Source organism: Limulus polyphemus, unplaced genomic scaffold (assembly GCF_000517525.1).
Source record: "Limulus polyphemus unplaced genomic scaffold, Limulus_polyphemus-2.1.2 Scaffold3496, whole genome shotgun sequence".
In the NCBI taxonomy this organism is placed as follows: domain Eukaryota; kingdom Metazoa; phylum Arthropoda; class Merostomata; order Xiphosura; family Limulidae; genus Limulus; species Limulus polyphemus.
The window spans coordinates 72,726-86,730 of record NW_013669106.1 but is presented as its reverse complement, the minus strand read 5'-3'; the positions used below and the strand labels follow the sequence as shown (position 1 = coordinate 86,730).

The window sequence follows — 14,005 nt, the reverse complement described above, 5'->3', positions numbered from 1 at the left end:
TTTTTTATTATTTTGTTACACAAATCTCAGGGTAAGTAACTTAACTGTCAACTTAGCTTAATTAGCTCTTCAACACCTTGACATCACTGTCTATGATCACACTTCACCAAGCAATGACTACTTTTTTATTATTTTGTTACACAAATCTCAGGGTAAGTAACTTAACTGTCAACTTAGCTTAATTAGCTCTTCAACACCTTGACATCACTGTCTATGATCACACTTCACCAAGCAATGACTACTTTTTATTATTTTGTTACATAAATCTCAGGGTAAGTAACTTAACTGTCAACTTAGCTTAATTAGCTCTTCAACACCTTGACATCACTGTCTATGATCACACTTCACCAAAGAATGACATCTTTTTATTATTTTGTTACACAAATCTCAGGGTAAGTAACTTAACTGTCAACTTAGAGCTTAATTAGCTCTTCGATACCCCGACATCACTGTCTATGATCACTTAAATGAAAGTAAAAGTTAATTTATTAAAAATGCACCACAATTTAACTTACGTTGGGTGCAATAGTCCCTCTGGCGAATATAATCTGTAGAATCCAGCTCACGCTTGCCCTTCACGATGTAGTGTGTAACATTCCCATTGGGCCTTTTGGGTGGTTGCCATTTTATCCGTATCTCACCAACCGAGATAGCTTGGGAATGAACGTTCAGTGGAGGACTAGGAGCTAACGTAGATAAAATTTATTTTACTTTCACATTCAAACATTCTCTAAAACATGCTTTATGGAAAGGAAAATATGAATCTAATACATTTCATTATTAAAAAGCTTTTATGCAAAACAACATAGATAAAGTTTATTTTACTCTGACACTCAAACATTCTCTAAAAAATGCTTTATGGAAAGGACTTACAAAATATGAATATAATACATTTCATTACTGAAAAACGTTTATGCAAAACAAGTTATCCGATACATACTGTCGGGACTGGTTGTGAAATACTTGATCTCACTTTTAGCCCCTTTTGCCGCTTGGGCCAGGTTGTAAGTTTGGATGTAGAATGCATACTGAGTGAAAGGTTCTAGGTGCGTTATAAGATGATAAATAGTGGTCTTGTTCTTATCATCTGTAGCTTCTTTATCTATGACTTTCCACCTGAGAAGAGTTATAAAGTTGGATTAAATGATGAACTTGCAACAACGGACAAAACTTTTAATCAAGTTATCCTCTTACTGTAGTTGTCGTAGAAGTGAATGGTAAAACATAAAACTAGGATATTCTGTTATTAGAGTATAGTTTCATGCTCAGAAAAGTAGTTTAAAGTTTTGTGTGTTGTACTAAGTTATTCTGTTACTGGATAGAAGTCAGTGATCAGAAAAATAGTATCTGCATCATAACGCAAAGTAACGTATCATTCACATTTCTATACCTACATCTGGTTCTGAAGTAAATTCACATAATAAAATACTTAGATATACTTAAAATAAACTTAGATATAAATCTCAATGAAACTGAAGTTTAAGAATAATTTACGTAATCAATTTTGCTGTCAAACAAAAACAAGAAGTTTTGTATTAATAACAATTTTATAAATTTGGACAAAAGGGGTCATTCATTCATTACTCAACCTACTGTACCCTGTAAATATTTCTGGTAACAACCTGCTATACCCTGTAAATATGTCTGGTAACAACCTGCTATACCCTTTAAATATGTCTGGTAACAACCTGCTATACCCTGTAAATATGTCTGGTAACAACCTACTGTACCCTGTAAATATTTCTGGTAACAACCTGCTATACCCTGTAAATATTTTTGGTAACAACCTTCAATACCCTGTAAATATTTTTGGTAACAACCTTCAATACCCTGTAAATATTTTTGGTAACAGCCTACTATACCCTGTAAATATTTCTGGTAACAACCTGCTATACCTTGTAAATATTTCTGGTAACAGACTACTATACCCTGTAAATATTTCTGGTAACAACCTGCTATACCCTGTAAATATTTCTGGTAACAACCTTCTATACCCTGTAAATATTTCCTAATACCTTACAGTCAAATTGTTAGATATGATTTTAATAAAAGATAACTTAAACTTACACGTTCATCTCACACGCATCTCTCCCGTCAAACATTGTGATATTCTTTTCTTTCCTATGAAGGACAGATAAAAACTAGTCAGTTAATTATAGAATATGGTCAGTTAATTGTAGAATAATAAAACACTTAGATTTTACAAGTGTTTTAAATCCTTTAAATATTTCATGCACAGATTTGTGGTGCTGAATTAAAAAAAAAAGAACAGAGAATAAACTTATAACATAGAAACCTGCTAATTTTGGATTGGTTTCAGTATACTTACAGCTTAATCATTAATGTTTATCAATTTTTTTGAGCATATTGTGTTGAACAAATCTTCCTTGTAAAAGGAACAAAAGTGCAATTTTATCGATTTTTAGCCAATGACTATTTCTCAACCTCAGTTGTCATGGTGTGTTATAATTAACTATATTTCAGCTTTGAGAAGTCATAGGTTACTTATCAAAACATGCCATGAAAGTTTTTTTAATTCCTGTAAAAGCCAAAAAGGCTTTCATTTCAGTGGAGATATGCAAAGATATTGGAAGAAAATAATAAAAGCTTAGCTTGGTAATACGTCTAGAAGAAAAGGTGCTTGAGAACAACTTATGCTACAATTACAGTCCCACTATGTTTATTTTTCTTAAAAAAAAAAGCTTGCAAAAAGCATGTTTTATCATCCCGTGTCCTTTAAATTCTAATTTTGAAGTATGGTAGGAAATATTTTTGTAAGCTTAGTTAAGTCATTTTGCTCTTGATCTCAGAGTTTTGTTTTCCAGACAAGACTGCTGTGTTAGGACTAATTTGCATTAGGCCATGTCAGCAGCGTAAGAAATTTTTTGAATGGTTAATAATGGATGTTGGAAAAAAATTATATATATATGTATATATAAAATTAAAAAAGAATGTGTGTGTGTGTGTAGACTATATATTAAATTAAACCTTTTGCTTATTAATTTGAAAAAAAGTTGACTTGCTTATAACTTTGGTACTGTTAAACATTTTTTTACAAACGTTTTTAGTGTGGGGAGAGAGAAAACTCGGTAATTAAAATATACAACATAGGTAAACATTTTAGTTGTTTTTAAAAAACAACACAATGAAACTTTTTCAAACTTTCAAAACCACAAATTCTTACAAATATCATGTACAACAATAAGATTAAATACAGAAGTTGCATAATCTGTACAAAGTAATTATAAAGTTTCAAACTGTTTCATCCAGTAGTTTTTTCGTAATACAATAAAACAAACAATACATGGTTCAATCGATGCACCAGGTATCCCTTTAGCTTCTCTGTTGCTGTTCAACATGAAGCTACATGATGAGCTATCTGTGCTCTGCCCACCACGGGCATCTAAACCTGATGCTTAACATTATAAGCCTTCAGACTTTCCAATGAACCTTATACTACTTATAGCTTAATTAGGAAGTCAGTTAAATTATAATACTTATAGGACATTGTATTCTTTGTGCATGTTATTATTTTGGGTTACAAACTGAATGTTTGAAATGAATAAAAATTAACATTTAGAGTGCAATACTTCATATGTCAAAAAACTCAATACACTACTGCTGGTGGAGTTAGACCAATAATCCATTACATCTTGTGTCCTATTTCAATTATCTTCAACTGTGAGCAAATAGGAAGGAACTTAGAAATGTACAATATTTGCACAATAACTACTAAGAGCTGTGAAAATATGTGAATTTGTGTAGAAATATAAAGTATAACATGTTAGGCTAAGCTTAAAAAAAAGCTAATAAAATAAAATAAAGAAAATTTAAAGTTTTAGATCAGATGATGCAGGCAATGACTGAAAACTGAACAAGTCCTTAAATAGAAAACAAATACGTTTCTGTGAGCATTCTGCTTAGCATCATCCTAAATGCCAGAAAATTCATAACTTTCTTTTCTATAAATATAGATATTAACATACACTTTAATTGGAATAAAATTATACAAAGTATTAAAATAAATCCAAGTTTGAAAGTCAGAAGTAGCATCAATGAGACTGCTGAAAAGGTGCTGAAACTCAGAATGTTTATATTTTATTCTTACTTATTATTTAAATTTTTAGCACAATATTTCATGCCCCCCCCCAACACTTCAAATACTATCTTTCATACTCTTTCACAAAAATAAAGTATCAACCTGTAAGATATCTAATACTGATCCCAATGACCTAACAAACATCATTCTTGCATAGGTTACCAACTCTGAAGTAGCCGAACTTGAGGTTAATACTAACAATGTTAATTTAAAACATGCAAAAGTTTTTTCAAAAGTACAAGCAAGTTAGTCACTTCTAAAACAGTGTCATATGAAGTAAGATAAGTGATTTATGAAACTGAATATCATTTTGTATTTGAAGAAGTAATGTAGGTGTTGTGGAGGGTTGAGGTTCGGGGATAGTAGCAAAAGGAGCTACATTGGATCCAGCTCTTCAAAACTTGCAAGATTCTTTCATTCAACAGAGTAACAAAAGGGTTTCTCAAAAGCAGAACCCTGTCTACACAAGTCAATTATATAATAAGAGGCTTTCAGACCTAAATGTAGTTTGATATGTCAGATTTCTCCAATTCAGAATTTACTAACTTCTAAAATAAACTGCTAGAGTTTACAACACAAACTGAACATAATGACAAGAGGGAATCCAAAACTTGCACCTTCTTCCTTCTTGACTTGACGATATACTTGTCACATCTACTAGGGACTTTCGAAACTGTGTGTTGCTAAGCAACTTTACATGCCCGATCAACATGGTTATAACCAAAAGGAAAATCAGATTCTTCTCTACATAAGACTGATTAGTTATTTTATTTAGGTATACAAAACTATACAGTCGCATGTAATTCCTTTGTCTGTGATCAACATTATCCTACCCGATTTGACTAAGAGAATTTGTTTACCCTATTTATAGTTTACTTAGAAAGCCAGATAACTTATAGTAATTTTGGGACATTCTATTCTAGTGACTAATATATTTTTTATGTTCTACATTAATTCTTTTCTGGACACACAAATTAGTGAAACTCAATAATGCTTACATAAGAACGAAGTGTAAACGAGCTCAAGACACAGCGAGTACTACAAATCTTTTTGTAAGTATATATATATATATATATATTATCTGTTGTTATATTTTTTTCCACATAAGTAATTGAAACTTAAAAATTAGAAACTTCTCATTTAAGCCTAACATAACTTTAGTAAATTAAAATGTTTAAAATTTCACAAGTTTGTGTCTAAGCATACCCCATGTGATGTATTACTGGAAGTAGTTAATAATGAAAGGATAACTGTTTTAGTGAGTACAAAGTGCACCAATAAAACCATAACATTAAAAGAAAACAGATGTAAAAAACTTTAAAGATGAAACTATTCAGATAAGCAACTTGGAAGATTCTGATCAATACTCCAGTCTGTGCATAGAAAAAAAAAAGGTATGATTTGTATTTCATATTTTTTCATTTCATTGTACGTTGGTGATCTCTATAGTTGCTGTTACAGTAAAGAAAATAAAAGATAAACTTGGTATGCATTTAGGAGGTTATGTAAGTGAAATATGAAAACTGTAAGATGAAGAGATGAATTTTTATTCTTAGTATGTAAATCACCTTTCACTCAAATTGAATCAATAAAGGCTTCAGAAATTTACAGACAAATAATATGTAAAAAAAATAGTGCAATAGACTCGTAATTTCTGTTAAAATCTTGTCAAGATTCTTAGTAAGTCTGCCACCAATCTAATTTTGAACTACTGACCAGAGGGAATGCAGCTGGTCAGCAGCAACCTACCATCCAGGATAAAGTACTTATAATGTACTCACAGCTAAAATATATGTTGTGATATCAAACAAATTCAATTCATCATGCTTACCAGTTCTGAAACCCATAAGATCTACCACAGGGAGATATTTTTACAGAAAAAGTTACAAAATATTCAGCTGAAAGGAGCCTTAAAGAAACAAAATCTCTTTAGTCTATATGTGATGATAAAATGTTAACTTACGCTTTTCTGTAATGTATTGTATAACCAAGGAGTGAACGATGGTCACCAACTTTATTCCTGAAATTCTCCCACAATATTCCAGCCATGCTCGAACACACACGCCAAGGAGATGCTTCCAGTGATGTCACATTACCTGGAGAAAACCACAAACCCAATCAATACATGTATTTACCTATACAGGAACCTTCTAATGATGAACCGTAAACACAATTAATATATGCATTTACTTATACAGGAACCTATTAATGATGAACCATAAACACAATTAATATATGCATTACTTATACAGGAACCTATTAATGATGAACCGTAGACACAATTAATATATGCATTTACTTATACAGGAACCTATTAATGATGAACCGTAAACACAATTAATATATGCATCTACTAATACAGAAATCTATTAATGATGAACCGTAAACACAATTAATATATGCATTTACCTATACAGGAACCTATTAATGATGAACCGTAAACACAATTAATATATGCATCTACTAATACAGAAATCTATTAATGATGAACCGTAAACACAATTAATATATGCATTTACTTATACAGGAACCTATTAATGATGAACCATAGACACAATCAATACATGTATTTACTTATACAGGAATCTGTTAACGATGAACCGTAAACACAATTAATATATGTATTTACTTATACAGGAACCTATTAATGATGAACCGTAAACACAATTAATATATGTATTTACTTATATAGGAATCTTTTAATGATGAACCAAAATATTTACAGAAGTAAAAAAAGAGAAGAAGAATATTAAAATATTGCATGACTGTAAATCAGTTTAATATTTTGATAAAAGAGCCTCTCAAAAAACACTCAAAACGAAATGAATTATTTACAAGTTGTAGAAAAACTAGTGCAAATACTTCAAAGATGTGTAAAACAATATTTGTTTAAACAAATTAAAGAAACAACAATAAAATAATGAATATAATAGTATTTCAACAATGAAAAAATCTTAATTTCTATCCTGTATAGAAATAGTGGTAAAACACAAAACAAGAGTCTGATAAAACTTACATGCTACTCTATCACCATTAGAGCTAGGAGATACATCTCTTTCATCCCAGCTTCTGACAGTGGAGTAATTCTTGAGTTCTGTAATCCTTTCTGGGCACAGCTTGGGGTTAAAATGGAAGAAGATTTTACCCTGACGGAAGCGAAGTGTATAATTCCGGCTCTTCCAGTCCCAGAGGTCTTCCAAATTCTGGTTGTCATATACCAGTAATGAATAACTGGAAAAAAAAAAGGAATACTTAATTATGTTGCTCAGTTCATGTTGGATTCAGACATCAACGTGCTATTATATCTATTTGTAAAATTCTGTAGTTATTTAAGTAAGAGTTAATAAAAAACTGTAAATAAAATACTGTCAAAAACTCTGTTAAAAATATCAGAAAGAATGTAAATTAAAATTCTTACTAATTTATGTGACTGAGAAAAACTGATATTATTTTCGGACTTAGTGTACAGATATTATTGTAGAACATACAAAAATTTCCAGACAGTTAGACTATCACAGGTCTGTAGTGTCATTACCAATCTTATGACGATATTTAATACAATATCAGATGCAAACAGTCGGTGTGATATACAAGTCTTACTTTTGTTTTTCAAATTCCTCTCCATGGATATCCCTCAGGTTTTTAAGAAAGTTTAGAGAAACCAACGGATAAGATCGAAACACTTTCAAAAAGCCTGTTATATTCTGAATGTACTTCAGGTTTTCTTCTAGTTCTTCAATAACATTAGCTGAAAAAACAAACACAAAACAGATATAAGAAAGTACACAAATACTGACAAGAACATTTCATCTTATAACAAACACTTCCAATTCTCATTCAAAACGTCATACGTTTTATTGACTCGTCAGTGTATATGAGAGCGATCATGTAAAATGTTTTGTGATAAAGCTAATCTGATCTTACAGTTTGAACACACAACTGATACTCTTCTTATTCCCTTTATAGTTTATAACCAAACTCCTAAGAAATGTTAAAATGAGACTCGCCTCCACTGTGTATCTGGATGATGAGAGACCCATTAATCGTGGTGCATCCTGACAACTTCTGTGCAGCTGCAACACTATCAACTACTGTTCCGGGACACACTATAAGAAGACAAAAACGTGTCAAATCTCAGCAATGCAAGTGGAAGTCTGTTCATATTTACAACTAGATATGTTTGACAGTGTAATAAGCAGTATGTTTTACAAACTGTATTTCCACATGTACACAGATATAGTAAAAAAAACAAATATTATGTTCTTAGACACAGATTTCTGAAAGTTCACAACAGAGCGTTAACAGTTCGTAGTCTTCAGAAATATAGTTCTAGATTTATTTGCAATATTAAAAAACTAGAAATTGACGAAACACAAGTTAGTTGTAAAGAGACACTAGGACTAATAATTACAATCTGCCAATTTGGTTTCAGAAATTTACTACCCTTCTATATATCATAGAATTAAATAATTATTTCCCTTTCTTCTTGTTCATTCTCTAATAAAATATTGGGCAATGGATAAATTATTTCAAGAGAAATCTTTATTAAAATGCTAGCTATTGAATTCAGTTTGACTAGCATACATTCATTTCTACAAAAATTTCTCCTTCTCTAAAGTTCTACACTTTGCTGCTAGCTTTAATTCTTTGTTAGGTACAAAATGTACAATTATAAATCAACCTTGAAACCACGTAAATACAAACTGTCTGGAGAAATTCAAGTAAACTGCTAACATGGGTTGAAATACTTTTTGACACTACAACAAATCCAGATATTATCTGACACTATAACAATTAAACATTAGATTGAGGTTTAAATAATGTGTGTTTTATGTGCACAAGATTATCACTAACTGTTTCAATATAATTCAGCTTTGCATAATGTAAAGCAATAAATATGAAATTCCAATAAGTAATTATAAGATTGTAAGCCAAACAGTTAAGGAACTGCTTTGTCTTCAGTATAACAATAAAAACAGTTAAGGAACTCTATAACTGAAGACAGAGCAGCAGTTCCTTAACTGTTTTTATTGTTATAACTGTTTTTATTGTTATACTGAAGACAATTAACTGTTTTTATTGTAAAAACTGAAGACAAAGCAGTTCCTTAACTGTTTTTATTGCTATAACTGAAGACAAAGCAGTTCCTTAACTGTTTTTATTGTTATAACTGAAGACAAAGCAGTTCCCTTTTTTTATTAAAAAAGTTTTTAACTGCATATATATTTTTTTTATTATAAAAGCTCAAAATCAAACTCTACTAACTTTGAATGAGAAGTGATGTTTGAAATGATTTACAAAGCTATTAACTCACCTTTGGGACAGTGGCCGGAACACTTTATACACCTGTGTCTATCAGTTGAATTTTCTACATAACCAACAGGGCAATCTTGCATACAGCTTCTCAGTTTATCTATTGGCTTCCAATAAATCTCTCTCGTATTTCCTTCAGAGCCTAAAATTTCATTTGTTACCATACTCCGACAAACATTTTCATCGATACATCTCCATCCCATATGCTACAAAAACAACAAATAACGATATATCAATAAGTAATTAAAAATTTACAAGTTAAGAACATAGTAAGTTTTAACAATTAAACAGTAAAAGACAAAAATTACAGTAAATAAAAAGTTTGAAGATTGTCTGATAATAATAATAAAAAATTTAGTTAATGGAGAAAACAAACCTTTGTATTATAGTCAGTTTATTTTTAAAAACTTTGTATGTTGTAAATAAGCCTTTAAAGTTTGAATTAGAAATTAAACAATGTACCAATAACCATTAACTGCAAAATAAAGGATTTCAACCAGCTCCCAGAGAAGAAATATGCAGGAAACTATCTCTCAGTTTCATCAGTTAATAAAGCCTTCATCAAAAATCTTAATAGAAGTGCTTTCTTTAATAGATAGAACTGGACACATTTCTGGACAGCAGACTCCACAAAACACAGTAAAATACAGGAAGTTTTACAACACACACGAGTATTTTTAATCCAGCTCCACAACTACTTAAACAGTGATTCTCATTCAACTCTTTAAAACACAATAGAGGAGTTTACATCTTGTTTATCAAACCTGAGACTACAAATCTCACCGCATCAAGTTAAAAAATACAAACTGACATTTACACCCATTTCTTATAGCAGCAAATTAAGGAATTGCAATCTTAGTAATTTCTTTAAAATAGTTTAATTAAGACTATAATTACCAAAGAAACACAAGAGAAAAGAATTACTTTCTAGCTATTAGTTTATAGAAATTTCTCAACTTAAATGAGAAGATAAAAGAAACACACAACCCTATAAACATAATATATATATATAAAGACCCACCCCCCCACCCTTTCTAAACGAATACCAGTTGTTTAAGATTGATTTCTTAATGAGACAAAAATCACGTTGAAGCTCCAACCAACCTGATAAGTCAGTGAAGGGCATTTCTCCAGGCAGCGGTCAACATATACAACATTTCTACAGCTTTTACAGTCACTGGATGATATCCCATTACACCCACCAAGACATTCCTTGTGACAGCACCTGCCCTGGTGATCACATGTTGAGCTTTGGCATGTTTCGCTACACACTGTAAAAGTTCAAAGTTTGTAAGACTTTTAAACTTTTAGATTACCACGTACATCGCTAATTGTAAAGCAAAGACACGAACTTCATGAAGAAAACTTGAATGTTAATAACTAATATAAAAATGAAATCTCAAAATGAAAAATGAGATTCAATTTGCATTCTGTGTTTAACCTTTTTAAGTTTTTATTATTATTATTATGTGTAGAATGTTAAGACCAATGATTATTGAACTTTCAAAACTGATGTTAACCATCTACATACAAGTTATAATTACATAAAATTGTTTTTGAATTTCACAAACTAGCTGTTGAGAGCTAGATGCACTAGTCATCCCTAATTTAGCAGTGATAAACTAGAGAGAAAGCAATTAATCAATAACACCCACTGCTAACTCTTGGGCTGCTCTTTACCAGTAAATAGTGTGATTGACCATCACTTTATAATGCCAAAACAGCTGAAAGGGCAAGCCCTTTTATCTATGGAGTTCAATCCTGCGACAAACAGATCACGGGTCAAGCATCCTAGCTACCAGGTAGTTAAATACATGTAGGATGACAATTCCAGATATGTCATTCACAGTGTACACTACTTACTGAAATTATATTTTAACAAAATTTGGATAGGTATTGATGTTAGAATTATTTTCTTAATTTGACTGTAGTCTTAAGATTACAGAAAATCCTAAATTATAACAGAAATGTCCTAATAAATGTTAGCTTTCAACCGAACTTGTATACAACCTCCAACTAAATAAGCAGAGGGCAAACCAATCAACTTGATGCTGTTACCTGCAAGTAGCACCTATGTATAAATACGGGCATAACTAAGTAAAGATCGTACAATATCGTACCATTTTCACAAGGTCAGTTAGACGAAGGGAGGGTTGTTAAGGTTAAAGAAAAATTGCAGAGTCATTTGCAGTGTGCCTGTCCACAGTAAATTGGGTGACAATGGGAATTCAGTGATGTCAGAAAACAACACTTTCCACACATGCAAAACTAACAGAACACTCTTTTTGCTGTGAAAATTGTGGAGGATTACCCGTGTCAAATGGATGCCACTATTGCAAGTGTGTCCTAATACCATCAGAAGTTCTGTTCGTGGCATGGGCTACAGTATTAAAGTAGCTAGAGAGAAACCATTCCAAACTCTAGGAAATACCATATACAATGACGGCAATGGGTATCACTGAAGTTATCCTGCCTTTTGGAACACTAATGTTTTACTGGCAATTTTCCTGTATTTGTTGCACCTGGGTTTGGAAGCTCTTCTCTCAGGTACTTTTTCTGAACCATCTGCAAGCCATGACAAGATGTTTTGTTATGATATGCAATGTTATTTTGGCAGGTGGATGATCACAGCAGGTGGTATGTGAAGAGACAGTCACTACTGCTTGATACATCAAAATTCTTTAACAAGGCCTTCCTAGTTGACTACGAAAATTATCAGTTTACCAGAAAAAGCCAAATGAGGCTTCAACTCAGATCTAGTCACAAAACAATGGCTTAAAAATCCTGGCATTACCACTCCTCTGTGACCTGGCCAACTGCCCTTGTGAGTGTGTGTGTGGTCACACCTTGATAATTCTCTACAAAAGGATCTCAAACAACCAATCTCTAAGGGCATCCAAGGAGTGGGGGTGCAATCCCGAAGTCTCAGATTTCAGATCTCGTTAATAAAATGTGTAAACATGTTTCTGATTTAAAAATTGCAAAGGACAGTCACTAAATATTAGTGATAATCCTTTGTTTCATGTTTGTTAATAAAATGGTATTCTTTCTTAGTGGATGTCCTATTTACTTGCTAGTAACCATTTAATCTAACATTTCCAACAAAGAATAATTTTACCATTCCATGATCAAGAGTAAAAAACAACATCCCAGGAGTGGGTGGAATTATTGTTTCAAGAGGAAATCAAATGGCCTAAATTCAATTATATGAAATAAGTGAAAACCATGCAATATTTTTTACTAATACTTCTAACATTCATTTAAGACCAGCTTCTGAGTATATAAAAAAGGAGTTTTGAGAAACTTGTTTCTCCCCTGCTATACTCCCAAGGGGAAACCACCCCATGTCCAGTCACAACTAGTAAATGACAGTTATACTTAAGTGTACTACTGGTATAATACTTTTAGCTTTAGACACTGTCTTTGTCACTAAATAACCCATCCCAGACCTGATATGGGGGTATCACTGATACTTCTCAACTTTTTCATTTACACACTGGAAACACTTAACTAAACTGTATTAAAACTTAGTAAATAGAGTCTAGTTTAAGCTTTAAAAATGTATATAGTTTGGTTTAGATTTTCTATAATTGTTTTATATCGTTGCAAGAAATCTTCCACCTTAGAATATCAACTTCACTGATTTTCACAACCATACTCCAAACATCACTCCAGCAGAAATATGTTGATAAAATAATCTATAAGGAGGATTTAAACTAACAGTATTTAAAAATGTCAATTTAATTATATACTACTACTTAAGAACTTGAATATTGCTTCTCAGGCTTGAATTCACTAGTGATTGAAATAGTTACTTTAAATTAAATTTGGGAATGTATTGACAAATATTTTTACAATATACGAACCAGTGTTTTGTAGTGATGAATAACACTCTCATGATCATAGAAACATAGTGACATTACTGATTACAGATGTGTAGTATTTTGATTAAAACTAATTAAAAGACTAAATGGTACCATTAATTAATATTACCTTTTGATCAAAGCAAACTGCCATGTTAAATCAAATCTAAAAATCAAGCCAGTAGAGAGTACAGCTAATTATATATACTTTTATTATGTTCTAACTTGTACAGATTATAATATATTGTTTCATCATTTCTGTGCCATTGCGGTTAATGATATTTTTGGCCATAAACCCAACATCTCACAAGGTTTGATCAGCTTAGAATATTTATCTTAGTTCTACATCATATGTGAAGCTAACAAAAGACAACAATCTTTATAATAAGACTGTAATAATACTAAATTTAAAACCACAAAACTAAATACATTAATCATTTTAACCAATACTGTTAATAAAGTACCATTAAAGACATAATAGGATATAACTCAAAACAAGAACTAGTGTTTGTGGGTTCCATAAATAAGGTACGATACTTTACTTGTTGTTGTTACTTCCATCGATAATATTGGTTATACCAGTTAGTATATTGAATGTAATTATTTACTTCCAACGATAATATTGGTTATACCAGTTAGTATATTGAATGTAATTACTTACTTCCATCGATAATATTGGTTATACCAGTTAGTATATTGAATGTAATTACTTACCTCCATCGATAATATT

The 14,005-nt window shown here is 31.3% G+C and overlaps 1 protein-coding gene across 9 annotated transcripts in view; it reads right to left on the bottom strand.

Annotated features, from left to right (window-relative positions):
- LOC106469453 (insulin receptor-like) overlaps window positions 1-14,005 on the bottom strand; it is an 89,022-nt gene that overhangs the window by 29,667 nt on the left and 45,350 nt on the right. For all 9 annotated transcript variants that reach the window (XM_022397975.1, XM_022397973.1, XM_022397974.1 and 6 more), the window contains 9 exons: window positions 10,517-10,683; window positions 9,414-9,618; window positions 8,107-8,205; window positions 7,700-7,847; window positions 7,116-7,330; window positions 6,063-6,195; window positions 2,068-2,121; window positions 941-1,116; window positions 516-686 (listed from right to left, as the gene is read on the bottom strand). In XM_022397975.1, the coding sequence (XP_022253683.1) occupies window positions 516-686; window positions 941-1,116; window positions 2,068-2,121; window positions 6,063-6,195; window positions 7,116-7,330; window positions 7,700-7,847; window positions 8,107-8,205; window positions 9,414-9,618; window positions 10,517-10,683 (1,368 nt within the window). The remainder of the gene's footprint in view (window positions 1-515; window positions 687-940; window positions 1,117-2,067; window positions 2,122-6,062; window positions 6,196-7,115; window positions 7,331-7,699; window positions 7,848-8,106; window positions 8,206-9,413; window positions 9,619-10,516; window positions 10,684-14,005) is intronic.